Raw genomic sequence first — 26,201 nt, 5'->3', positions numbered from 1 at the left:
AGTGCATAAGGACGTGCCGTGTCCCCATTCCCATTTCGTGACTGGGGTTGCCCGTGTCACCACCCCCCGTCCCTATTAGGGGCAGGGGCGGCTTCGTGCCCGCAGCTCGGCCGTGCCGCGCTCCCGCTGGGCCCCCGGCCCCGGTGCCGCGCACAATGCCGCTTCAGTGGCACATCAAAGGCGCTGCGCTGCCCGCGACTGGCACGGCTACAGGCTCGCCGCAGATGAAAGCTCCGGCCCTGCCGGGCTCCCACCTCGGCCGCGGGAGCACGCTGCGCTCCACGGGGCACGGCAGCGACGGGGAACAGCGGGATCGCTCCCCTGGAGCGGTTCCCGCGCTCCGTCTCGGTGTGCCCCCACTGATCCCCCCACTCGTGACACGGACTAGCGCCGTGGAGGGTCAACCGCTCGGCTGACCGGAGCCGGCACTCACGCGGGTACTCAAGGACTGCGTGGGGTTCTCCCCTGGCCCCACCGTGCCCCCCCTTCCTCCCGATCCCGGTGCCAACACCATTAACCTAATTGGTGTGGCGCTCGGCCGCCCCGGGCGGAGATAGTGGGCCCCCGGCGCCCGGGCAGATCCCAGCCCTGGCGGCGGGGAGGAAGGGGCTGTGCCCCCGGGGGTCCCGCTTGCCCGGTAATTGGCGCGGGCAGCCGAGCCCGACCAGCATCGGCTGGAATCGCCGGGAAGGAGCACCGTGAGCGGGGTGCATTACCGGCGTCCCTAAGGGTGACCGGGGGCAGCTTGGGAGTGCCGAGGTCGGTGCCGGGGTGCTGGTTGCTGGAGGGTCGGGGCAGGGGGCGTGTGACGATTCAGGGGTGCGGGGTCCGGTTTTGGGGTGCTGGGAGGGGTAAGGTGTGTCAATGCCGGGTGCCGGGAGTGGGATAGACCACGGGAGGGCGGGGGGTTAGGGGGATTCTGGATGGCGGGTAGCGGTAGGGGTCATGGGGGGTGTTGGGGTGGGCCACCACTATGGGGGACATCTGGGGCCAGGGGCTGTGATACGAATGGGAGGCTGTGGGCGGGGCCAACGAGAGGGCGGGGCCTAGGTGTTTGGGCTTGTCTAGGGGCTGGGCCTATCCAACGGGGCGGGCCCAGAGGTGTGGTCTATATCGGAGGCCATGGGCGTGGTCAGCTGAGAGGGGCAGGGCACGGCGGGTCGGGCCCTGGTCGGCGGGCGGGGTTGGTGGGGCAGCGGTGGGGGCCCAGATCGGGCGCGTTTCGGGGCCGGAGGGGCCCGGGGCAGTGCCAGGCCATGGCGAGCTCGGAGCGGAGTGCGCTGCTCACGTACCGCCTGTGCGCCGCCTCGGGCGAGGAGGAGCGGGGCCGGGAGCGCGGCCGGGCCGCCGCCACCGCTCCCCGCAAGCTGCCCACCTTCCTGGGCGTTGTGGTACCCACGCTCCTCTCCATGTTCAGCGTCGTCCTCTTCCTGCGCCTCGGTGAGTGCCGCCGCCCGCCGGACCCCTCCCGACCGCGGCCCGAGGTCTGCCTAGATTCACCAGCCCTGTCTGGTATCCCCAGTGGCCCCGTGTCCTCCCGGGCCCTCTCCCCCTTCCCAGAGCCTCTGTGCTCATCCCGAGTCCCACAGTCTGGAGCCCCAGTGTTTTTTGCCCTCTCCATTTGTTCCCAGCCTCTCAATCTGACATCCCAGTGTTCACTCCAGTGCCTTCTCCTACTCCCCCAGTCTGGAGCCCCAGTGCCCTCTCCTGCCCCCCCCCCCAGTTTGAGCCCCAGTGCTCTCTCCTGCCCCCTAGTCTGGAGTCCAAGTGCTCTCTCAGTTCTCCCCCAGGTTAGACTCCTGGTGCTGTGTGTCTCCTCCTGACCACTCCAGTCTGGGGGCCCAGGGTTCATGCTGCACCTGCAGGATGGGAACCTAGTTAGGAATCTCAGTGCCCCCACTAAGGGACCCTAGGCTGGAGCCCTAGTGTCTCTGAGGCAGGACTTCTGGGCCTTCCCAGTGCCTTCCCTAAACAGGATTCCGGTGCCCTTGTGTCCCCCCTTCCCCAGTGCTGAGACTCCACTTCTCTCTAAGTATCAGCCAATACTACAGCACTCCAGTACAGCACCCCAGTTCTATCCCACATCCTACATGGTGTCCCAAGGGCAAGACCTGACCCTGGTGTTTCCCATTGGGTGCCCAGCTGCCCCCTCCTCTGTGCTGTTCAAAGGGCACAGATTTGATCCCAGTCTGCTCCCTGTTTAGGTTATGAGTCTGTTACTGGGCAATCTGGAAGAACTAGGGGGCAGGGTGGGCATGAGCGGAAGGAGGTGGCAGACTTTTGGGGGGTCGTAGGAAGGGGGAGATGCCCCAGTCTGTCCTGGGGCAGGCAGAAGCGGAGGGCAGGCAGCATCCGGGAACAGGGAAGGCTTTTCCTCTTTCATTTTCTGCCCACAGGGAGCCCAAGGGCGGAAGTTGGCTGCATGCCTGGAGGGCCCTTGAGCCCCTTCCCCTGCCTGGGGAACCCACTTTGCACAGCTCTCCCCTGCCATCACTCACCCCCTTTCTGCTCCCTTGCTTGGGGTCCTCGCACAGGCCCTGACCCCCCTACCCTGGGGTGCATTATTCCGGGGGGCCGCGGAGCTGGAAGGGAAGTGTAGGGAGGAGGGGGTGGGGAGTTGCTGGGAAGAGGAACTGTCCCACCATGGGGGATCCGTGGTTCCCCCGACAGCGTGTTGCTTCCCCGTGCCTCAAACATCCCCCAGATCTCCATGACGAGCAGCTCCCCCTACTCACCTCCGCACTGCTTTCGGGACACCCTTTTATTTCCTCCCCGCCCTCTCCCCCCCATCCCCCCCCGTCGGCAGTCCCGCTTTTGGCACTCGGGCACCCTCCAGCCCTCTGGGGGTCACGGAGTGTGCCTCCAAACCCAGCCTGTCTCCCTGAGGGCTCCTTGCAGTGCCCGTGCCGCGGCACCCCCCTCGCTTTCCTGCGGCCATGGCTGCGGCCTGGCTTGCGGCTGAGATAGGGCATCTCCCTGCAGCCGCGGGCAGCCCCTTCCTGCCCGCAGCGCCGCCGGCTACGCTCGCCTCCCGTCATCCCCGGCAGGGTCGAGGGGGGCTCTGGGTGCCCCACCCCCGGGGACACACACACCGGGGGGCGTGTGGTGTGTGCACTGTATGACGGGGATGCCCCGGGGCTGTTCTGCTTCCTGCTTTGCAGCAGGCAAGCAGGGCGGCAACACAAACCCCATGGAGTGCCCATCAGCTTCTGGTGCCCGAGCTGGGATGCAAGGCACCTCCTGCCCGCTGAGGGTGGCAGCAGGGCATGGGGGTCCCGGCACCCCTTGCAGTGCCCGGGGGCTGGGTGGACAGTAGACCCCCCCTGCCCTGTTTGCTTTCTGATTGTGCCCCTCTGAGCTGCCCATGCCCAAGCCACTCCTGGGCCTGATCCTGGCATAAGATGGTGGAGATGTCCTGAAGTGCGAGCACCAGCTGGGTGGAGATATACCCATCCTGGCAGGGAGGGAAGTTGTATGTCTGGGGAGAGCTGTGGACACAAGGATGGGAGCAGCCTGTGTGCCTCAGTGGGGTGAGCTCTGGCTGTGCTCAGGACCCTGTCCTGGGAGTGGTCCATACCCAGCTAAAGGGTTCATTGATGTCTCCCTATCCTCGACAGGGTTCGTGGTGGGCCATGCTGGGTTATACCAAGCCCTGGCCATGTTCGCAGTGGCATACTTCATCATTGGCATGACAGTGCTGTCCGTGTGTGCCATTGCCACCAATGGGGCTCTGGATGCCGGAGGAGCCTACTGTATCCTTTGCTGTGGGTGCTGCTGGGGCAGACCATGTGCGCCAAAACTGTGTGACCACTCAGCAGCCTTGGGGTGCCACACTGGGACTGGGACCTCCTTGTCCTGGGAGGGAGAAGTGGGAGCTCCCACTGGTGGTTTGAGCTGCTGACATCTTTTCTTGACTCAAGCAAGATATGATCAGCCGTGCCCTGGGCCCAGAGTTTGGGGGCAGCATTGGGATCATGTTTTTCCTGGCCAACGTGTGTGGCAGTGCCCTCTATGTGCTGGGGCTGGTGGAGGCACTGGTGGACAGCTTTGGAATCCCACTTGGTAAGTACCTCCATGTGTGGTGGCAGGGGACAGTGGCTGTCCCATACCCAAGCAGCCCTAGTGCCCTGCCACGCATGCCAAGCACCATGACTGGTGTAGCCAGCACAGCTTATCCAGCCCTCTGGCCTGGGTAGCTAACAGAGTTAGTGTCTGGCAAGCCTGGCACAGCAGTGATGGCTATCTGCTCCAGTGATTCCCCCTCCAAGCCCCACTGATCCTGGCTTGTCTCTCCCCAGGGCAAAAAGTGGGCACAGGCATCCATGTCCTGCCCCAGAGCTACTGGTATGAGCTGCTCTATGGCACCGTGCTGCTGGCCCTTTGCCTCATTGTGTGCCTTGTGGGTGCCTCCATCTACGCCAAGGCTACCTTCCTCATCTTCCTCATCGTTGCGGGTGTCCTGGGCACCATCCTTGTCAGCTTCTTTGCAACGCGGCCCCTCAGAGTACCAATTCACCTGCCCTACCTCAATGGCTCTAAGACTGAGAATGGCAACTTCACTGGGTTCTCCCTCGCCACCCTGCAAGACAACCTGGGGGGTGAGGAGAGGCTCTACCCCCCTGCCTGCTGGACCCACTATGACACTGGCATCTCCACATCTGCAGGGGCTCGCTGGAGGGTGGGGGGAGCTTGTGGGCACAAAGTAGGTTTTCCTATGGTTTGTGTGTGGGGACATTGAAGAGAGGGTAGGGCTGCTCTGTCCTGGACAGCCCATCACAGTTTGCATCCCTGTGTTCTGCAGGTGGGTACGGGGTGGATTACACCACCGGGCAGAGGATGAGCTTCAGCTCTGTCTTTGCAGTGATGTTCAACGGCTGCACTGGCATCATGGCAGGCTCCAACATGTCAGGTATGGGCAGGGGGTGCTGGGCTGGGTGGCAGTGGGAGTGGAAGCTGAAGGAGAGCAAGGCGGGTGCTGTGCTAGTGGGCACTAATAGTGGTTGCTCCTGCCCACAGGGGACCTGAAGCGGCCAAGCTACTCCATCCCACGGGGCACTATCTCTGCTGTGCTCTTCACCTACCTCGTCTACAATCTGCTGGCTTTCCTCATGTGTGCCACCTGCAACAGGTATGGCCACCTGTCCTCTTGCCAGGGCCATTAGTGCCAGGCACGCTGGCCTGAGCCAAAGCAGGTGCCAGTGTGTCCATGTCCCTCTCCAGGATCCTCCTGCAGAAAGACTATGGCTTCTTGCGTGACATCAGTATCTTCCCGCCCCTGGTCACCGTGGGTATCTATGCTGCCACCCTCTCCGCAGCCATGAGCAACCTCATCGGAGCATCCCGCATTCTCTATGCCCTGGCCCGAGATGATCTCTTTGGTGAGTGCCTGGAGTGCGCTGGCATCTGCCAGAGCACACCTGGCAGGTTGTCCTTGCTGGGGACCAGCCCTGGCACCAGGGTGTCCCCTTCCTGGTGTGGGGGTGATACTTTGGGAATTGACATGTGACCAGTTGGGTCACCTTTGTGCCCTGGTGTTTGCCATTTCCTCAGCACCCGGGGGGGACAGGACTCCTGGCTGGTGGCTGAGCCTGTTGGTGCCCACTGGGGTGCCCCAGCCCAACCTCCCTCCTCTGCCTGCAGGCCGGGCGCTAGCACTGGCCAAGAAGACCTCTGCCAATGGGAACCCAGTGATGGCCGTGATCCTCTCCTGGCTGGTGGTGCAGGTGAGTTTGCCAGCGATGCTCCTTTCCCAGCCTTGCTGGGTGAAGATGGTTTGGCACATTGTGGAGCCTGGCACATGCCATCCTGGGGGATGCATTCACCCTGTGCCACCTCCTGTGCTCTCTGCAGCTGGTGCTCTTCTCTGGGAAACTCAACACCATCGCGGGGGTCGTGACCACCTTCTTCCTCCTGGTTTACGCCACCGTCAACCTGGCCTGCCTGGCACTTGAGTGGGCATCGGCCCCCAACTTCAGGTACCCACTGGCACAGGGGAGGGAGGCTGTGCCAATATGCTGGATAGTCATCCATCCATCCATCCATCTGTGCTTCTTCTGCTATCCCTGTGCGTGCTGCCCCTCTGTCAGGAAAGATGCTGAGTACCCCTCTTTTGGGCATTCAAGGGGGCAGAAACACCCCCATCCCTGGGGAGGAAGAAGGAGACAGGTCCCCGCATGACGCTGGCTTGTCATAGTCCTCATGCACTGGCACTGCTTTGCTGAGTGGGTACAGATAGATCCAACCCTACTGGTTACCACCCGCCCCCTCCCCATAGGCTTTCTGAGGTAATTTATAGCCTGTGCCTGCCCGGCATCCCCTGGGCAGTTTGCCAAGTGGTGATGGAGCCCACTTTCCGTTAGTGCTAATTAAACTAAGGGAGAAGAGGGAAGGAGGAAGGAGGGGGATCCTGGGTGGGGGGAGGAGAAAATATCTTCCAGGAAGGAGGACTATGAAGGAGGACTATGGGCAGCCCCAGCCTGGGGTGCAGGGTGCTGGGTACTCTGGTGCAGGGCTGGCCTGGCAGGGCTGCCCAACTCTGGGAGGTGGGGTGGGGCATGGCAGGGTGGCTGGGGGAAGCCTCATCTCTCTCCTGTGTGATGCCCACTGCCCTCGGTGCAGGGTGTTGTGACTCCAAAGCAGGGGGAGTCCTGCAGGTGTTACAGAGGCAATGCCAAACATGGCTGGGTGGTACTGCCTGGGGTCCCCCAGAGTGCCCCATTCCCAAGGGAGGGCTGGTGTCTATGCTAGGCTGGGGAGCTGGAACTTGCCCCCCACAGCTGCTGGGCATTAATGGGGCAGGATCAATGCCTGAAGGAAGGCTTGTGGGGTGGGTGGGAACAGTCCTATCACCCACCCCACATCTGGTGCCCCCTCCCGCCCCGAGGTCTCCATCAAGCGCAGTGGAAAAGGATTTTAATTACCTTTCAGGAAAAACAACAATTAGAGAAAATAACAGCTTCTTGCTTCCCCACCTCCGCCTCACTGTGCTGGGCTGAGCAGACACCGCAGCCGCTGGCACTGCCGCGCACTGCCCAACTCTAGCTGGTCCCCTGGGTGTGCCAGAGCAGCACCAGCCCTGTAGCCATCGCTACCCCTGTTTGCCATGGGCTAGCAGAAAGGGGCTGCCTAGTGCCCTGGGAGGTACTGTTTCCCTCTGTGCCCTCTTCTGCAGGCATCTCGGGTGCCTGACATGCACTGGGCTGGCACAGAGGGGTTCACTGGGGTGGCTGGTGTGGCACCTTGGCGTAGTCCCCCATGCTGTGCCTGCCCTCTAGCTGCATGGGAACCATATGATAGCAGGTGTCCCCTTCTCCCTGCTCCAGGCCCACCTTCCGGTACTTCACCTGGCACACGTGCCTGCTGGGCATTGCAGGCTGCTGTGTCATGATGTTCCTCATCAGCCCTGTGTCAGCCTCAGCAAGCCTGGGCTTTCTGCTCCTGCTTCTCCTTGCGCTCCACTACCTCTCGCCCAGCAGCACATGGGGCTACATCAGCCAGGCCCTCATCTTCCATCAGGTGAGCTCTGTCCTCCTCAACTCCAGCTCCTCCACACTGAGATCCTAATGGAGTAGAGAACTGGTGTCCACAAGATTGGTGTCCCCATGGCAGCTCTGTCCTGGGCAGTGTGTCCTTGGGGCTGGCATCCCCCTGGAGTGGTTCATTGAAAGAAGGAGATTTCTTTACCTGCTGCCCTCCCTTCCTTCATCCAGGTGCGGAAGTACCTGCTGATGCTGGATGTGCGGAAGGACCACGTTAAGTTCTGGCGCCCACAGATGCTGCTGATGGTGCAGAACCCACGTGGCAGTGCCCGCCTCATTGACTTTGTCAATGACCTCAAGAAGAGTGGCCTTTATGTCCTGGGCCATGTCGAGCTGCAGGACTTGGGTGAGGGTTTTCACTGTCCCTAGCACTGGTTGCCTCTGTCCCTTGCTGTGGTGCCAGGAGGCTCTTGGAGTCCTTGGGATGATTGGCTGGGCATAGCAAGGGGAATGTCTGCAGTTTGGGCAAAGGTGTTGCACCTTGGGCTTGGCTTGGCATGGGAGATGTAGGTAGATTGTGTCTGTCCCATGGCTCCTGTGCACAGTGTATGCTTGCAAATGTGTGCCACAAGCTTGTGCTTATTTGTGCTCAAGTATCCATCCCTACATGGTGCTCCTGCATGTGTCAGTGCTGGTATGCACACATGGCACATCCCACCCAGGCTCCTCTGGGCTCCTGTGCAGCATGGTCCCTTGGCACAGGTCAACGCCTGCATGCATGTGAGTACACATGGCACAGCTTTGTGTATGCATGTGCCTGTGTCCATCCTCACCTCATGCCTGCCACTGTGTGTCCACATGCTTCAGGCATGTTTGCATCCTGGTGTGTGTTGTTTTGCACACATGTGCTCCCTGGCACACGCCATGGCTGTCCCTATCCCTGCCCCAGCTGACGCATGGGCTCTGCTCCCCTCCCTGCCGCTGTTGCCATGGTGATTAATGGCCTGAAATTGGGGAGGAGGGATGGGGCTGCCTGGGTATTTTCTATATATTTATGTATAATTTCATCTCTCTGGCTGGAAGCACCAGCTTCTACCCTCCCTATCTTGTGCATGCTGGGATGGGCACAGAGGTTGCCACTGGTTTTGCAGGGGGAGTGCTGCGGGGTCCCTCAGGGCTACCTGACCCCAGAGGGGTATCCTACCCCAATGCTGTTCTTGCTCCCCCCCCAGACATGCTGCCTTCAGACCCACTGCAGCCCCAGCAGGACTCATGGCTGAGCTTGGTGGACAAGCTGAATGTCAAGGCCTTTGTCAGCCTCACCCTTGCACCCTCGGTGCGGCACGGTGTCCGGCAGCTCCTCTTCACCTCTGGCCTTGGTGAGTGGCACCTGGGCTGGGTATGGGTGAGGGTCCACCTTGCTGCCCCTGCAGGGTGAGGAGTGCCAAAGGGTTTGGAGGCACTTGGACATGCAATGCCAAATCCAAGTTGGGTCTTGGAGGCATCGGGGTGAGCAATGCTGAGGTGAAGTTGGGTATTTGAGACATCTGTGTTGGCAATGTTAAGGGGCTTGAAGACATGTGGATGAGCAATGGCAAGGGGCTTGGAAGCACCCAGTGGGGGTGGTGCCAAAGCCAAGTTGGAGCTTGGAGAGGGGATAGGTGGGTAATGCCAAAGCTAAGGTGGGGCTTGGATGCATCTGTGCATGTGATCCTGAGGGGTCTGGAATCCCCAGGGTGAGCAATGCCAAAGCCAAGCTTGCAGCTCATGGGTACCTGCAATGCCTCTGCTCAGCCAGGACAATGTGGTCTTTCTGGCAGGTGGGATGCGCCCCAATACCTTGGTGCTGGGCTTCTACGATGATGCAGCACCGCAGGATGGTCTAGCCCACCACCCTGCCTTCACCAGCACCAGTGAGGAGATCCCTCTGGGCTTCCCCCCACTGCGGGCACCTGCTGCCCCCAAGCTGCTCTCGGCCCGGGAGTATGTGGGCATTGTGGCTGATGCCCTGAAGATGCTCCGCAATGTTCTGCTGGCCCGGCAGCTGGAGAGCCTGGACAAAGCCCAGGAGCTGCGCCGAGCTGCCAGTCCCTTGCCTGCCATCCACGTGTGGCCCGTCAACCTGCTGCGGCCTGACAGTGCCCGCTATGCCGACACTTGCAGCCTGTTCCTGCTGCAGATGGCCTGCGTCCTCAACATGGCACGGGCCTGGCGGCGCGCCCGCCTGCGCCTCTTCCTCTGCGTGGAGGCGGGTACCATGCCCCATGCGCAAGAGGAGAAGCTGCGCCAGCTCCTCAAGGACTTGCGCATCCAGGCCCAGATCCAGCTGGTGCCCTGGGATGCTGTCACCCGCCTGCACTGGCAAACCTGCCAGGGACCCCCGGGAGGGCCTGCCGGGGCGACAAAGGAGGAGGAGGAAGAGACCATGAACTTCCCAGCCAACACCACCCAAGTGTCAGATGAGTATGTGTGTGCTGCCAACAAACTCATCCTGGAGCAAAGCCCCGCGCCGGTCGTGCGCTTCCTCTACCTGCCACGGCCGCCGGCAGACACCAGCCTCTACCCACTGTACCTGCACCAGCTGGAGCTGCTCACCCGCGGGCTGGGTCCCACAGTGCTGGTGCATGGGGTGAGTGCTGTCACCAGCACCCAGCTCTAGGTCACCTCCCAGGTCCTCCCCCAGCTCCCTTCACTCTCCTTTGCCCAGTGCCTTTAGCAGCCTGAGCCTGGGGTTGTCCCCACCCCCAGTACCCCCACCATGGCGGGCAGGGGGTTCAGTGCCTCATGCTGGGGGGAGTGGGTTGTTTTTTGGGGGTGTCTCCTACAGAGGATGAAAGCTGCCCTGGCAGGATCCAGGCACAGCCCTGGTGCTGGCCAGGCAGCGAGGTGCATTCACCGTGCCTTTTCTTTGGGGTGGTGGTGGGTGATAGTGGGGTCCCAGGGGGTGCCAAGCACTGGGTGCCCCAGTTTGCTGGGGGCTCCTTGTTCATATCTTGTACCTCCTTCCCCATGCTTCCCCACTCCTGCAACCCCCAGCCTCTCCTCCGCCAGCTCCTCCGGGCACCAAGCCAGCAGTAGGGATTGATTAAAGGCAGCCTCGACCTTGGTGCCCCAGCTCCTCGCCATCCTCCCTGCCTTTCATTAGGAAAAATTAAATGGAAAGGGCTGGGGGAGGGGAGCCCAAATGCCTGGATTCCTTGTGTGAGGCTGGGAAGCAGGGGAGCAGCTGGGTGCTGGCCCTAATGGCTATGAAGTATGGCACCTCAGATTTTGCTCAGCATCCCCTGTGTTGTTGGTTGGGGGGGACCAAGATATTTCAATCTGCAGCCCCGCCCCCCCCCAAGGGGTCTGAACTCCTGGTCCTGACAAAGAGGGAGAAAAAGATTGGCCAGGAGTGAGCCTCATCCAACGCCTGCATCCCCTAGCCTTGTTCTGTGACCTGTTTGATGGGACATTGCCATTTCCCCACACACCCATCGTGACCTGCACAGGGAAGCTGCCCTTTCTGCCTGCGCCCCCTCTTATTGATTACAGGAGGGCAGGAAATTGCCTGGGTGCAGGACGATAAATTCATCGGCGCTTGGCAGGCAGGCAGCACGCCTGAGCACTGCCTGATGGATTGCTTCCTATTACCCTCAGCACAGAGGGGGCTGCTCTTGGTCAGGCTGGGCTCCAGTGGTGGGGCTGCCTTTGCCAGCTCTCACCAAGCCTGGCACTGCCACCTGGCAACTCTGCTCAGCTGGAGGGCTGGAAAAATGCAGGTGGCTGGGTGGTGGTAGGAGGCTTGCTCCGCACGTTTTGCAGTGGGCTGTGCTCAGGTTTGTGCCCAATCCCCCCCTCAATGGGTGGCCAGGGGGCTAGAGCTGGCTTTGCTCCCCCCAGCAGGAGGGGAGTGCCCCGGCTTGGGCACCACACAGACTGCAGGGCTTATTTACAAACAGGCGGGAGCTGGCACAGGGCAGCTGGGCACCAGCGGGACCCGACGGCCCATAATGTTAATTATCGCCACGTAATTAAAAGCCCATAAAAAGCCTCACACTTCATTAAATTAAAGCTTCCCCACACTGTGCCGGCGGGCTCTAAGCAGAGTTAACCTTGGCTGTGCCAGGCACCAGCTCCACCGCAGCTGGCAACCTGCAGCTGGGGGTATATGGGACCTGAGGCTGGGAGTATACAGCCCTCCACAGTATTATAGTGGGGTGCAGCATTGCACATGCGTGGGCACTCCCCAACACCATTCATCACCCCTGAGCCTCCTGTGCCTGGACATACACGGGCAGCACACACAGCATGGCATGGACATATACGCACATGCCGTCCCTTGCAGACACGCTGTAGCACACACTGGGGCTTGGGCAGGGTCTGACCCAAGTGTGTGCATGCACACCCAGATGTGCGCACCCAGGTGTGCCCACTGCAGCATCACACACCAGCACAACAGCTCCGGCACGGAACACCCACGGAGCGCACACCTACACAAACAACGTTTCTTCCTCCCGACAGACACGTCCTGCAGCTGCTCCAGGCTCCCACCCATTGCTGTGGGTGCCTGGGGAGGTGATGGGCTGCGGGGAGAACACCTATCCGTGCCTGCCCCCTCTGTGCCACAGTTTCCCCAAGGACTAGGCTGTACTGGGGATAAGAGGGAGGAGTGTGTGTGTGACCTCCGAAACCTCCTGGTACCTGGGTGCCATGGCTCAGTGATGCTATGCTGAGGTCTGGGGGGGATACAAAATGGTGGGTGGCCCCTGCCAGCACACAAGGAGGGGCACGTGTCTGTGGGGCGCACGTGTGTGTACCTGTTAAGGGAGCACATGCCATGTTGAGGGCTATATGCGTACAAAAGGGGGTGTATGCATGTGCACAAGGGGTGGCTATACGCGTGCATGCATTGGGGTGTGTATCTACCCACCCCTAGGCATGATTCTTTGATCTGCACACAGGCTGGAGGGTGAGGGGAGCCAGGGGAGTGCACACACCTGTGAGCACAGGCTGTGCAAACTGGCACACGCATGTGCCCAGCACCCCAAGGCACTGCCACCAAGTGGGGCTGTGGGGGGCAGGGGCTGGTGAGTGCCCGTGTCTCGGCCCCGTGGGGGTGGGCAGCCAGCGGGGCCTCGACTATTTCTTGGAAATTTTGCAGCATTCATTTCAGTGCAAATAAAAGCTGTCATTGCCAGAGAAATGATACTGATCGAGGTCTGAAAAGACAGCAAATTACCCGCCTGAAAATGCACCGCTGGAAAAAAATGCATATTAAACACACAAAAAGGCACTTTGCCATCAGCCGCGCTTCCCCCGCCGCTCCAGAATAACCACACTTTACATAATTCTCCCTCTCCACCTTCGAATTAATTTCACAGACAGAGGCAGAGGCAACCCTCTGACAATAGCGGAGGGGAGACGCAGCGGCGGCAGCGGGGAGCAGGGCCGGGGGCTGCTGGGGAGGGTCCTGGTTCTGGGTGGGGTGGGTAATGGGATGTCAGGGTTGGAGCTGAGGGAGGACTGAGGGGTTTAGGGGGACTGAGGGGTTTGGGAGGGTTGGGTTGGTGGGTAAGAGTTGTGGTTTCTGGGTGGATGTGCCAAGCTGTGGGGTGGAGTGCTCTCCTTCCCCCCTTGGGTGCTCAGGATGGGGGTCCTTTGAGGTGCGGTTTGTGGGGGAATGCCATGCCAATGGGCACATCTTGGGCTAAGTGTTTCCTACAAGGGGCAATCCCTCATCCTTTATCACTGGGGTGAGCCTGCCATGTGCCCATCCCAGAGCCTGGCATCCTTCCTGGAGGCAGGCAGGCCCTGGGGGTGTGCATGGACCTAGCATGGCAGGAACCCCCATGCACCCCTATACCCCACTCTCCTACTTGCACTGCAGAGCATGTGGGTGCACCCAAAGGACAGTGCACGGCCATGCTGTCTGCCCAGGTTGACACCCCTGGACTAGCACCCGTCTATGAAACCTCTCCCAGGAACCTGATCCATGGGCATGAGGCCACTATGCCCAGCACCCCAGCACTCCCAAGGGGGAGCAGTGGGTGTAGTGGGGGGGTCAAGTGGAGGTGCGGGGGGATTCAGCTTTATGGGTGCTCGGCATCGAGGGGCTGGCAGAGGTGAAGGTGGGTGGCAGAGGTTGGCACCGCGCTGCTTTGCATTTTCAATGACAGACCCATGCCGGGTGCTCGGGAGAGTGGAAAAATCTTATTTGTCACCTGCTGGCGATGCGCGGAGGCTCCCGCGCTGCGGCTAATCTCGGGGAAAATGAGGATGCTGGCGGGGTGGCCTGCGGGGCTGGCAGGGCTGAGTGGGGCTGGTGAGGTGGGCTCTACTCTGGGCCCTGCTCAGGGTTGGAGTCATGAGTAGCAGGGTGGGCAGGACCTTGGGGTCACACGAGCTCTGTGATCCCTGGATGTATTGGCACTGTGGCACAGATCTTACCTGCTGGGGCTGCTGGGCAGTGCTTGTGGGCGTGCGGAGCAAGTGCCCTGTTCCCCCAGCCCTGTCTGCAAAGGCACAACCTCATCACCTTCCATCCTAGCTTCAGAAGCAGCCGCATGCTTCCCAGTGCCAGCTCCACGGGTTAGCACCACTCACACACCCTCTCAGGGCACTCAGTGGAGAGTTTTTTGGGGAGCTGGCATCTGGAAACAGATGCTGGCACTGCCTGATGTCTACACATAGATGCCCATCCCACACCTGCCATACCCTGGCTTGTTGAGATCCCAACTCCTGCGGGACGCTGCAGCACTCTGCGGCCGGCTCAGATTTATCCATTATTTTATATCCACACGCCTTTAATTTTTATAGCCCTGTTGGAGCAATACCCAAGGCTGTTAATAATGCCAGCCCCTCCTCTCCTGTGTGCATCCATCATGCTCCCACCAAGGTGCCAAGCAGTTCTTGGAGTTGGGTAAGCACAGGCACAGGGAGGCCAGTGTGTGGCACCCTCCAGCCAGCTCCCCAGTGAGCAGCAGTGTTGGGCACCCTGTGCCCACTCACCAAGCAGCCTGGGTCCAGGTGTCCTTGCACCCCCCTAGAGCTGGGCTGATTCGGTTGCCCAAGCTGGGGATGTCTGGTGGGATTCACAGAGCCCTTGTGCCCTTGTGTGTACCACAGGAAAACTTTGCTGCAACACCCAAGTATGTGTGTGTGAGCATGCATGAGTGTGCCAGTGTACATGTGACTGTAATGGGAGCTGAATGGTAGTGTATGTTTGAGCCTCTGTGTGAGGCATAGCATGTGTGTCTGTACTGGTCATGTTGGTGTACATGTGATGTACGTGTGCCACTGTCTGCACGTGTGATGTTGCCTGTCTCGATGCTGCTGTAGGCACCTTGCCCAGGCTGTGCCCTGCACCCCAGCACGGAAGAGTGCAGCCTCAGATGCCCAGGCAGTGAGGGTTGTGCCTGGGACCAGCCCAAGGGACAAGACAGTGGGTCCCACACCAGTCAAGCCACTCATCTTGTGCCAAACAGGGTTCTTACATCATGTGTAGCACAGCACCCAGTGTGTGCTGCCTGGGGCTCTCACCCCAGCACCCACGACATCCCAGTCCCACCCCCCCGGAGCTCCCAAAGCTGTGCAGGCACGAGGGGTGAGGGTGACAGGGCACCCCAGAGTGTGGCAGGGAGGATGGCTCTGTGGGACTGGGGTACGTGATCGCCGTGGGCAGTGGGAATTGCTGGGCTACAAATCCCCTTGCTGGGCCACAAATCTCCTTGCTGGGCCCCCCCGTGGCAGAGTAGCTCACGATATTTATGTTGGGGATTTATCTGCAATGCAGTTTAATATTCCCAGACTTTCTCGTGTGTGTGTGTATGTGTGTGTGAGTGCATGGCCCCCTCCCCATGCCACCTTGTGCCACCCCCATGCACACCTTCTCACCTGTGGACTCCCAGGTTCCATCTCCTGCCCACCTACAGCCCTTTTCCCTTGCCTCCACCCTGGCAGGACGGGACTGGCTCCCCAGGGTGCCCGGGCACGGTGGGGGGTGCTGAGCCTCAGGGATGCTCCTGGCACAGGCCACCGGCCGTGCCCACCCGAGCTCCGCCGGGGTTCCGGGGTGCCGGGTCGTTGCAGTGTGGTCCCCGGAAAGGGTTGCCAGGTGGATTGGTACTGCCAGCCCTGTGCCAGCCCCCAGGGGCGGGGGAGCCAGGGACCCCCCTACCCTGCCTCCCCGCCGGCGGGGATGAGGTAAGGCTGGCGGGTGGCACAAGGCTGCTCTATTTGCATAATAATCTCGTTAATGGAGCCTGGCCTGCGGGAGAGCCGGGCTGGAGACACCACCCCCTCCCCGCCCCGCTGCCTTCCTCCGGCCCCGCCGCTCCGCCAGCCGCTGCGCGGGGCGCGGAGCGGAGCGGAGCGCTGGGAGTGCAGCCGGGCGGGCAACGCCGAGCCGCCCCTCCAGCAGCCCCGGCCAGCCTGCTGACATCCCTCGAGCAAGCCGGTAAGCACCCCCTGAGCATCCCCCTAGCATCCCAGCCAGCGTCCCCGAGCATCCCGGCCAGCGTTCCCGAGCATCCCGGGAGCATCCCCAAAGTGTCTCTGTGAGCAAGCGATGAGCGACCCCCGAGCACCCGCGGACAGCGTTCCGGGGAGCATCCCCTGAGCGTCCCCCGAGTACCTCGGTGAGCACCTCTCGGGCAGCCCGGGGAGCACTCTCCGAGCCTGCCGGCGCGCACCTCGCGAGCATCCCCCGAGCAAAACCTCGAGCGTCCCCCGAGCACCACAGGCATCATCCCGGCGAGCACCTTCCTAGCATCCCGGCAGGCATCTCCCTAGAATCCCGGGTAACATCCTCCGAGCATCCAAGGCAGCATCCCCCACGAATCTTGGGCAGCATTCCCCAGGCACTCCCGAACATCCCACGAGCATACCTGGCGACATTCCGAGTAGCAACCCCCGAGCATCCCGGTCAGCCCCCGGTCCTCCCCGCCGTGCCGTGCTGTGCTGTGCCTGCTGCCAGCCCCGCAAACTTTCCGGCGGCAGCAGCTCCCCGGCGCGGGCACCGCTGGGCTGTGGTGCCGGGGCACAACTTCGCCCGAGTTGCGGAGGCAGCAGGGGCTTGGGGGGCTCCCCGCGGGGAAACCGGCCACCTCCTGAGTGGGTCTTTGTTCCCAGTCTGTCCTCTCCCACCTGCAAATCCGGATACCATCCTGCACCGAGCAAAGCTTGGGGACTATATTTGAAGCCCCCCAGAATCCATCTATGCCTCCACCCTCTTTTCCCATGGGCGGGCAGACAGACTCTTTTGTCCCCGACATGGCACCCCTGCCAGACACCCCTGCCCATCGGGCAGCAGCCGGCAGAGAGAGGTGGTGGTGTGGATGAAAATGCTGTGAGATGTCCATGGGGTCCAAGGCTCCCCCCAGGCTGGAATTAACTTTGCTCACACATCATGCATCACACCACAATTTGACACAATGCAATGCAACACGGCGCACCACGACCCAACCCAACACAATGCAACGCTATGCTCCATGGCGCAACTTGATGCAATCCAGTGCAGGGCCACACAACCTGACCCAACCCACAACACCCCAGCCCAATGCCTTCCCCCCCAGATTTTCCCAAAGCACCTCTTCCCTAAGCTGCTCATCCCCCTCCTACCCCTCCCAGAGGGGCTGGCAGACTTCGTCTTCCCCCAAGGCCAGGAAGGGCTCTCATGGTGCAGTGTGAGGGTGGATGGACTCACTGGATCACCCTGGGTATCCAACTGGTGTGGTGCTCTCGCTGGTGTACTGAGTGGGTGTCGGGTGTATGGGATGAAGCTGTGCCAGGTGATGAAATCTCCCTGAGATTGTGCAGACAGGACCCTGCCCTGTGACCAGAGGGTCTGGAAGAGAGGACAGCTATGGGGTAGAGCTGCCACCAAGCTCCTGGCACTGGAGCCAGTCCCAGTGCCACCAGCAGGGCACACAGGCAGGGATAACAACACAGGCAGTGATGACGGCAAGAAGCAGCCCCCCTGCCTTGCTCCTCCCAAACCCGTCCTCAACCACCTCCTCTGCCTTTTTCAGGAGCTTTCTGACTCACCCAGGCACCTTCCACCACCTCCCAATAGTGGGCATGGCTCCAGCATGAGCCGTGGGGTGCCTGAGCCTGTCCACCTCCTGCCCTGAGCCCCCCGCAGTCACGGTGCCTGAGGGGAGCTCCATCCCCAGCCATGGAGAAGACCTACTCATTGACAGCCCACTATGATGAGTTTCAGGAGGTGAAGTACGTGAGCAAGTACCAGAGTGGCACTCTGCCCAATGGCTTCACCCTCCAGCTGGGCACTGGGGCCAAGAAACGTCGTGGGGGGCTGCCACGCTGGAGCCGCCGGGAGGTCTGCCTGCTCTCGGGGCTGGTGTTCGCTGCGGGGCTCTGTGTCATCTTGACGTGCATGTTAGTCCTCAAGTACCTGGCAGCTGAAGGGGACAGCTACTGCCTGGAGGGGTGCCAGGAGAAGAAGGCCTTCCTACGGGCGTCCCGATTCCTCAGCGCCAACATGGATGCCACCATCGACCCCTGCCAGGACTTTTATTCCTTTGCCTGTGGTGGCTGGCTCCGGCGACACGGCATCCCAGAGGACAAGCTGGTGTATGGCACCATCGGGGCCATTGCAGAGCAGAATGAAGCCAAGCTGCAGGCGCTGCTGAGCCGCCCTGTGCGGCGCCGAGCCCCCGCCTCGGCTGAGAGGAAGGTCAAGGAGTTTTTCCGTTCATGCCTGGACCGAGCTGAGATTGACCGGCTGGGTCCGCGGCCCATGCTGGAGGTCATTGGGGAGTGTGGTGGCTGGGATGCCCCTCCAGGCCGTGGAGACATCAATGAGCTGCTCTACAAGACGCAGGGAGTCTACAGTGCTGCGGTGCTCTTCTCCCTCACTGTCAGCCTGGACGAGAGGAACACCTCCCGCTATGTCATCCGGGTGAGGGCACCCTGCCCCTTGGGCTGTCCCCACCCCAGCCAACCCCCTGCTCCCATGACACCACTCTGGTGCCACTGTCCTTGTTGCAATGGCACTGGGCAGGTGCCTGCTGTGTGGGCTTGCCCGCAGCAGGCAGCCAGGCTGGCGACAGCTCCTGCCCCTGGGGAACCCCCCCCATCTCCCTACTGTGGAACCCCTGTGTCAGGCTGCCCCGTTGTGAGAGTGGCACCTTCAAGACCTGGTTGAGGAAAAGGGCAGGGGAATGTACATAGTGAGACAGTGTTGCCTGGCTGGGTGCTGGGGACAGCCCAGAGGGCACCATGGTTGGTAGCCAAGCCCCTCACCTTGGCATTTTGGCTGCCACCAACTGGCACTCAGGAGCCAAACCCTAAGCAATGATGGGGATGCCTGCCAGCCCCACAGCACTGGGACACGGTGCCAGCGCATTTTTCATGGCTTTGTCAGCCTTCCCTACTCCTGCCAGCCCCTGTCCCTCAACCTGTGGTGTGACCAGGGCGTGGGTGGGCTTTGTCTGGCTGGGCAAGACTCAAGCTGCTTTTGTGGGTGTGTGGTGGTGAGCACGGTGATGGGCATGGCGGGCCATAGTGGGGGCACAGCAATTGCACAGTGGTGGACATGGAGAGAACATGGGGGTGGGCACAGCAGGGACATGGTGGAGGGCTGGCACGGTGGGGATGAGGTGTTTGGGATGGCAGGAGCACCGGGGGGGCGCAGTGGTCCCTGTGAGAGGGTGGTTCCCTGCTCCCTGCTGGGGTGAGTGAGCAGGGCCGCGCTGCCGGGCCGCAGGTGTGTACACTAGAGGGAGCGAGTGTCCCAGGGAAAAGGTGCGGGTGCGCAATGGGTGTGCCAGGGTGCGCGGGGGCAGATGGGTGTGAGCCAGGGCAGGGTGCCGGGGTTTGGCTGGAGGAGTGGGTGAGGGTGTGATTGGGAGTGCGTGTGGGCTGGGATGTGATGGGGTGTGTGAGGAGCCTGGGAGAGGGTCCTTTATGTGTGCGTGAGGACTGTGTGCGGCAGTGCCTTTGTGGGAAGCCAAAGAGGGTAGGATTTGTGATGGGGAGGGGGAAAGAAAGGAGAGAAAGGCTGGGGGTGCCTGTGGACGTGCAGGGCAGCGCTACAGCTAGTGGGATGGGACACGGGGTGAGCCAGAGAGAAAAGGGAAGGGTGCATGTGTGTCTCTGTGTGTGCATTGAGGGGGGAGGTTAAACTAGATGATGCATGCGTAGCAGGGTGAGCATGCACAGGTGTGTGTCATGAGGGTGGAGTTACAGATATGTTTGTGTGTACACATGTATGAGCATGTTGAGGTGTGTGTATGTGTAAGAGGCTGCACCTGTGCCTACAGGCCAGCAGTGTGTGTGTGTGTCTGTTTGTGGAAAGTAGGGGGGGGATGGACCATGGATCAGGGCCCTGCCTTCTGCTCAGCACTCCCAGCAAATGGCATGCTGCCTGCTGCAGCTCCATCACCCTCTGGCAGGAGGGAAACTGGGGTAAAGGACCTGCACATGCCCAGGGCTGACTCCTTGGGCCACCAGGGGCATTCTGCAATACGGGGGAAGGTGAGGGGTGCCTTGATCATCACAGCCCACCCCAGCTCACCCTCTGTCCCCATCTCTCCCCTCCCAGATCGATCAGGATGGACTGACTCTGCCTGAACGGACCCTCTACCTGGGGCAGGATGAGGAGAGTGAGAAGGTGAGGGGTGCCATATCAATGCCCTAGGGACACCAGGAGAGTGACCAGCACCCAGCATTGGGTGGCAGACAAACAGCACCCCACTGCCAGCGGTGCCAGGAGTTGGGGTGCCCACAGGGCAGTGCAGGGTGGCACTCAGCATCCCTTCCCTCGGCACAGATCCTGGCGGCATACCGGGTGTTCATGGAGCGGTTGCTCACCCTCCTGGGGGCTGAGCACGTGGAGCAGAAGGCTCAGGAGATCCTGCAGCTGGAGCAGCACCTTGCCAACGTGAGGGGGGTGCCCATTCTGGGCTTTGGGGTGCCCCTGCCCAGACCTTGGGCACCCAGTCACAGATCATTGGGGATCTCCATACATGATCCTAAGGGACCCCATCCTTTGAAATCCCTTTGAAACCTTCATTTCCAGCCCTGGGGGACCTTCATGCCTGGCCCTTGGGGATTGCAACCCCTTGAGGACCCTGTGACAGAACCTCAGAGACCCCAGCCCCAACATCTTAAGAGCCCTGAGTTCCAGCCCTTGGAGGTCCCCATGTCCAGTCCTTGTGAACCCACTCCAGGCCCTTGAGGCACCCATGCCCAGCTCTTGGGACCCCAGTCTAGGTCCTAGGGGAGCCCAGTGCTCAGTCCTCTGGTACCCCAACTCCCTGGGGACCCTATGACCAGCCCCACTGTCTGCAGAAGGTTCCCAGGGCAAGGAGCCAGGAGCCCCACTTGTCCCAAAGTTGTGCCCCATCTGTGTGCCACCCACAAGGTGGGCAGCGGAATGGTGACAGCCATGCCCACCCGATGCAGATCACAGTGTCTGAGTACGACGATGTGAGGAGGGATGTCAGCAGCATGTACCGCAAAGTGACCCTGGGTGAGCTGCAGCGTATCACCCCCACGGTGAGTACCCCTGGTGCCCAGCTTGCCACCCTATATACCCACTGCCTTGTGCCCCAGAGGTCCCCTGCTCCGTGCCCTTGCTGTCCCACCTGCCCAATAAATCCACTTGAGGATGATGAATCTGTGCTGCACTTTTCTGGGTGGGAAGGGGAGGCTGGAAAGCCTGGGGGTGGGGATGTGTCCTTGTGCCTCCTTGACAGTGCCCTGGCAGCTCAAGTGGAAGCGCTTACTGGACCGCATCTTCAATGACAACTTCTCGGAGGAGGAAGAGGTGGTGCTGCTGGCCACTGACTACATGCACAAGGTGTCTGACCTCATCCGTGTGACGCCCAGCAGGTGAGGGGTGCTGGCACCCCCTGTGCCTCGACACCTTCCCCATCCTGGCAGAGAGTTGGCAATGGAGATGGGCACAGTGTGGCTGTGGCTGGTGCTGTCGTCATCCCCTCCATCTTGGAGAGGCCAGACTTGGCACTGGGGACCCCAGAAAGCTCCTGGGAGAAGTCACTGTCTTGAGTACCCTAGTCATGCCTAGCCACCTGCTGAGCCCTGCCGTGCTAGAGATCACCAGACCCATTACACAGCAGGAAGGGACATGGTGCCAGCCTGTCCCTGTTGCCCCCATGGGCCATGGCCACCTCCATGGCCTGCCTGGACCCTTGTGCATGCTCCCCACCCTCCTTGTGTGCCTGGGGACATGACCGGTGTGAGGGTCCTGATCTTGCCCCCCATCACCAGGATTCTTCACAACTACATGCTGTGGCGCATTGTGGTGGTGCTGAGTGAGCACCTCTCCACCCCCTTCCGCGATGCCATCCATGAGCTCTCCAAGGAGATGGAGGGCAATGAGAAGCAGCTTGAGCCGGGCAAGATCTGCCTGAGCCAGGCTAACAAGCACTTCGGCATGGCCCTGGGCGCCCTTTTCGTTGAGGAGCACTTCTCCTCCACCAGCAAAGCCAAGGTAGGCGATACTGCCTGTGGGTACAAAACCACCACATCCCTCCTGTCACCTTGCCGAGCCCTACCTACTGAGGGCTGTCTGGTGGGGTGATGGGTAGTGAGGACACTGTGCCAGTGTCTGTGGTGACCCGCTATAGGTACAGCAGCTGGTGGAGGACATTAAATACATCCTGGATCAGCGCCTGGATGAGCTGGACTGGATGGATGAGGAAACACGGCGAGCAGCCAGAGCCAAGGTAGCAGCCGCCAGCATGGCCCTGTGCCTTTGCCCCCACCATGGCCCAGGAGCACATGGCAAAGGGGCGTTGACTGCCCCTCACTCACTTTGCCCACAGCTCCGGTACATGATGGTGATGATTGGGTACCCCGATTTCCTGCTGAAACCAGAGGCCATCGACAAGGAGTATGAGGCAAGGGGTGGACCAGGGCCATGAGGGGTCATGGGCATGTGGAGGGGGGAGATGTTCCCCACATCTGCCTCAGGGTCTGTAGAGACCAGGATGCCAGCCCCAAAGAAGCCATTTCCTGATAATTGATTTTGCCCACCACTCGCATGGCCACAGCCACTCGGCCAGTGCCATATTGTCCCTGAGGTCTGGGATGATTCCTTCTCCACACCACACTCCCCAGAGCTCAGCTCTGTCCTCATCAAGGAACACCAGCATGGCCCAGGAGCCCCATGGAGCTGACAGAGATGCAGCTGACCATGTGGGCAGACAGCATGGGACATGAGGACATACTCGTCCAGCCACATCCAACTCATGGCCACAACTCTATATATCCTCTGTCCCCAAAGCTCATGGGGATGGGAGGATACCCTAGCCCTCCTCCCATACCCTTGGGGTTGGCATTCCTCCTGACATGGCTGTGTCCCCCAGTTTGACGTGGATGAGAAGACCTACTTCAAGAACATCCTCAACAGCATTGCCTTCAGCATCAGGCTCTCAGTGAAGAAGATCCGGCAGGAGGTGGACAAGTCTGCGTGAGTATCCCCTTGCCCTGGAAAACATGGGGGCACAGCATGGCTGGTACCTACGCCCAGTTGTACCCCACAGGGTATAGACAGGAAGGCACATAGCAAACCAGGAATACTCGCCATGCCTGAGCTGCTCAAGGGTGTGGCATTTCCGCGCCTCACCAGGGCCCCTGCAGCCTGGCACCACTGTCTCTCCTTGCAGGTGGCTGCTGCCTCCCCAGGCACTGAACGCGTATTACCTGCCCAACAAGAACCAGATGGGTGAGACATTGCCCAGCCCCCGGGATCAGCCCCCCAGGCTGCGGAGTTTGGGGAGGGCCTGGGGTGGTGGGCATGGTGCAGGAGCCCCTGATGCCGAGTGATGCTGTGGGTGGGTACAGGGCAGGGTACCCACAACTGCAATGCTCTCCTGTGTCCCTAGTGTTCCCTGCTGGCATCCTGCAGCCCACCCTGTACGACCCCGAGTTCCCGCAGTGAGTGTGGGGCTGGAGCATGGCTGGGGTGCCAGGGCAGGGGATGGGGTCACTGTCATCCCTGCCAGCACTTCACCCTCTCACCTCTGCTCCCTGCTCGATAGGTCACTGAACTATGGTGGGATTGGCACCATCATCGGGCACGAGCTGACCCATGGCTACGATGATTGGGGTGAGCGACCCCCCACCTCATGCCATGTGGGATGTGGGTAGGCAGGACACCTGGGTCCCTTGGGGTTACCAGTAGTGGTGATTGCCTCGGCAGGGGGACAGTATGACCGGCACGGGAACCTGGTGCACTGGTGGACGGAGCGGTCATACAGCAAGTTCCTGAAGAAGGCGCAGTGCATTGTAAACCTCTACGACAACTTCACTGTCTACAACCAGCGGGTGAGACCTCCCTTGCCCACTGGCAATGCCCTGGCACACGCTGCCTCATGGTGGGTCCCTGCTGCTCCACCACTGGGGCTGGGTGCCTGCAAGAGAGCATGGCTCTGTCCTGAGACCCAGCAACTCATCACATTTCAGCTGGGAAATTCCTCTGGACACCAGATGGGAGCAACTGAGGCACAGTCTCGGTGTCAGGGTGGGGACGGGGGGGATGCCTGGAGAGGGGGGATATCTCTGCTTACCTCATTGTCTCTCTTGACAGGTGAATGGCAAACACACGCTGGGGGAGAACATTGCTGACATGGGGGGGCTCAAACTCGCCTACTACGTAAGTGTCCCCTCACGGGGTGTCATGGCCCCGGCAGGGCCATGGGGTGGCTGCTAATGGCATCACCACTGCAGCAGGGAGTGAGCATGATCTGGCTTGCTGGTTGCTGGGAGGTTTGCATAGGGGCGATTCAGGGCAGGCCTCGGGGGGGTGGTGCCCAGGCCATGCTGAGGGCCACTCTCTGTTCTCAGGCCTACCAGAAGTGGGTGCGGGAGCATGGCCCAGAGCACCCCCTGCACCACCTGAAATACACACATGACCAGCTCTTCTTCATTGCCTTTGCCCAGGTGAGCCCCTGCCCTTCCTGCATATGGCATGTACTGGGGGAGTTGGGGGGTGCCACCCAGTGTGTGGCCAGTGGCCCCAAGGGACAGGGCGAGAGCCCTGAGGGGCCTGATGCCCATGGTCCAGGAGTTGGGCTGAGCTCCATCAGCAGGTCCTGGGCTCAGGGTATAGAGCTCAGCCTTGCAAGGATCACCTTGCATTGCCCCACTGTTCCTCTGGACCGTACAATAATAAATACATGGCCTACCTATCACCTACAGAGACCCCACAGTAACAAATGTATATGGATCCAAGCTTCTAAGAGACCCTACAGCCAGGCAGCTCACAATCCTAGGAGACCCTACAGTAACAATCATGCCTCCATGCTCTCCCAACACATCTATACCACACACACAGGCTCCCAGGAGATCCTACAATAACAAGCACAACCAGTGCATAGCTGTCCTAATACCCCAACAGCCAGAAGGGCATCTGTGCCCTGGTGGGTGCCAGAACCCAGGATGCCCCATCTGGCTTACCAGTGGGAACCTTTCTCCCCTGCAGAACTGGTGCATCAAGCGGCGATCCCAGTCCATCTACCTGCAGGTGCTGACAGATAAACATGCCCCAGAGCATTACAGGTACTGGTTGGCCCCAAAATGGAGGAGGGATAATGGTGGGTGCCAACCTTCCCCGTAGCTGGTGGTGCCATGCAAAGTAGAGTGGACACCCTTTGGGGTGCTGGCACCAGCAGGCTTTGGGTGGGCATACCTGGGCAAGGGGATGAGTGCTGCTGGGCTGAGCAGGTGTCCAGCCGGGGCCCATGGCAGCGGCGAGGGGCATGGTGTGCCCAGCTTTGTGTTGCCTCCTCTCCTGGCAGGGTCCTGGGCAGTGTCTCTCAGTTTGAGGAGTTTGGACGGGTTTTCCACTGCCCCAAAAACTCACCCATGAACCCCGCGCACAAGTGCTCAGTGTGGTGAGGCCGATCCCCCCTTTCAGGCTGGCATCCCCCATCCTCATCCCTGCCGCAGTGCCACCCTGTGCCTGCTCCACACCTCTGCCCACCTCCTCCTCCTACTCTCCAGGCAAAGAGGGCACCCCCGGGTGACATGGAGGGTCATCCTCTCCCCCCAAAGATAGGCATCTGCCAGAGGGGTGGAGGCAGCGTGGAGACATTTGGGGTGAGCACGAGCTCCTGTGCGGATGCAGCTGCTCCCTTCCCATCCCCTTCCTACCCCCCTGCCCTGCACACCATGGGGGTCCTGAGTCCCCACAGAGGAAGGAGGGCATGCCCAGACTCCTGTGCACCCCCTCTTCTGTCCACCCATCCCAAATACTTCACCCAGCCTGCCACATCCAGCCCAGCACCAGCTGAAGCAGGGAGAGTGAACCAGACACATTGTGGGGCTACCCCACACCAAAAGCCTCCCTCTGCTTGGTGCCCTCTCAGGCATCCCCCGTGCCAGCTCCTTCCTGTTCCCACATCAGCCCTGCCAGTGGGTGGGCAGAGCTTGTGGCCGGGTGATGCCAGCCTGCCCTGGAGCTTGGGGACACGAACGCCTGCTGTATTTTTCGCTGCTGTTTCTGGTCAATAAAGCACTGGATATGCCAGGTGGGTGCAAGCGGCCATGGTGAGAGGACGGGCAGCAGTGGGCAGCACCCCCAGCCCTGCCTGCACAGCATGGGGACCCACACACCACTCACACAGCTGTCTCAGTAGCGTCACATTCCATGTTTATTAAACACTCAGCACCCTGTGCGGGTGGCGTAGGGCTCCCCCATTCTTGGATATGGTACCTCATGACTGCCATGTCCAGATCAGGGATACTCCAAAA

At 60.9% G+C, this 26,201-nt stretch overlaps 2 protein-coding genes across 3 annotated transcripts; both read left to right on the top strand.

The window, feature by feature from the left end:
- Positions 1-1,197: 1,197 nt before the first annotated feature.
- Positions 1,198-10,137, top strand: SLC12A9 (solute carrier family 12 member 9; the record flags this gene model as incomplete). The annotated part of the gene is made up of 13 exons (XM_080623881.1): positions 1,198-1,440; positions 3,618-3,752; positions 3,925-4,062; positions 4,299-4,598; positions 4,802-4,909; positions 5,017-5,128; positions 5,221-5,378; positions 5,641-5,723; positions 5,851-5,975; positions 7,323-7,515; positions 7,710-7,884; positions 8,711-8,857; positions 9,299-10,137. Exons 1-13 carry the CDS (start codon positions 1,257-1,259, stop codon positions 10,135-10,137), a joined length of 2,697 nt encoding a protein of 898 aa, XP_080480007.1. The 5' UTR covers positions 1,198-1,256.
- Positions 10,138-17,634: 7,497 nt separating this feature from the next.
- On the top strand, positions 17,635-25,346 carry ECEL1 (endothelin converting enzyme like 1; the record flags this gene model as incomplete). 2 transcript variants are annotated; one of them, XM_080623678.1, is made up of 17 exons in its annotated part: positions 17,635-18,378; positions 20,023-20,091; positions 20,251-20,361; positions 20,886-20,978; positions 21,190-21,314; positions 21,714-21,936; positions 22,073-22,171; positions 22,271-22,345; positions 22,814-22,911; positions 23,114-23,172; positions 23,333-23,384; positions 23,489-23,556; positions 23,650-23,774; positions 24,037-24,102; positions 24,294-24,389; positions 24,931-25,007; positions 25,247-25,346. In XM_080623678.1, the coding sequence occupies 17 exons, from the start codon at positions 17,635-17,637 to the stop codon at positions 25,344-25,346; spliced, it is 2,280 nt and encodes a 759-aa protein (XP_080479804.1). The 2 variants fall into 2 exon arrangements, with proteins under 2 accessions (XP_080479804.1, XP_080479803.1); XM_080623677.1 differs by having other exon boundaries at positions 22,814-22,917.
- Between the last annotated feature and the right edge of the window lie 855 nt (positions 25,347-26,201).

This window comes from Psittacula echo, assembly GCF_963264785.1.
Source record: "Psittacula echo genome assembly, chromosome: 7".
In the NCBI taxonomy this organism is placed as follows: Eukaryota; Metazoa; Chordata; class Aves; order Psittaciformes; family Psittacidae; genus Psittacula; species Psittacula echo.
This window is presented reverse-complemented; position numbering and strand designations above follow the sequence as displayed.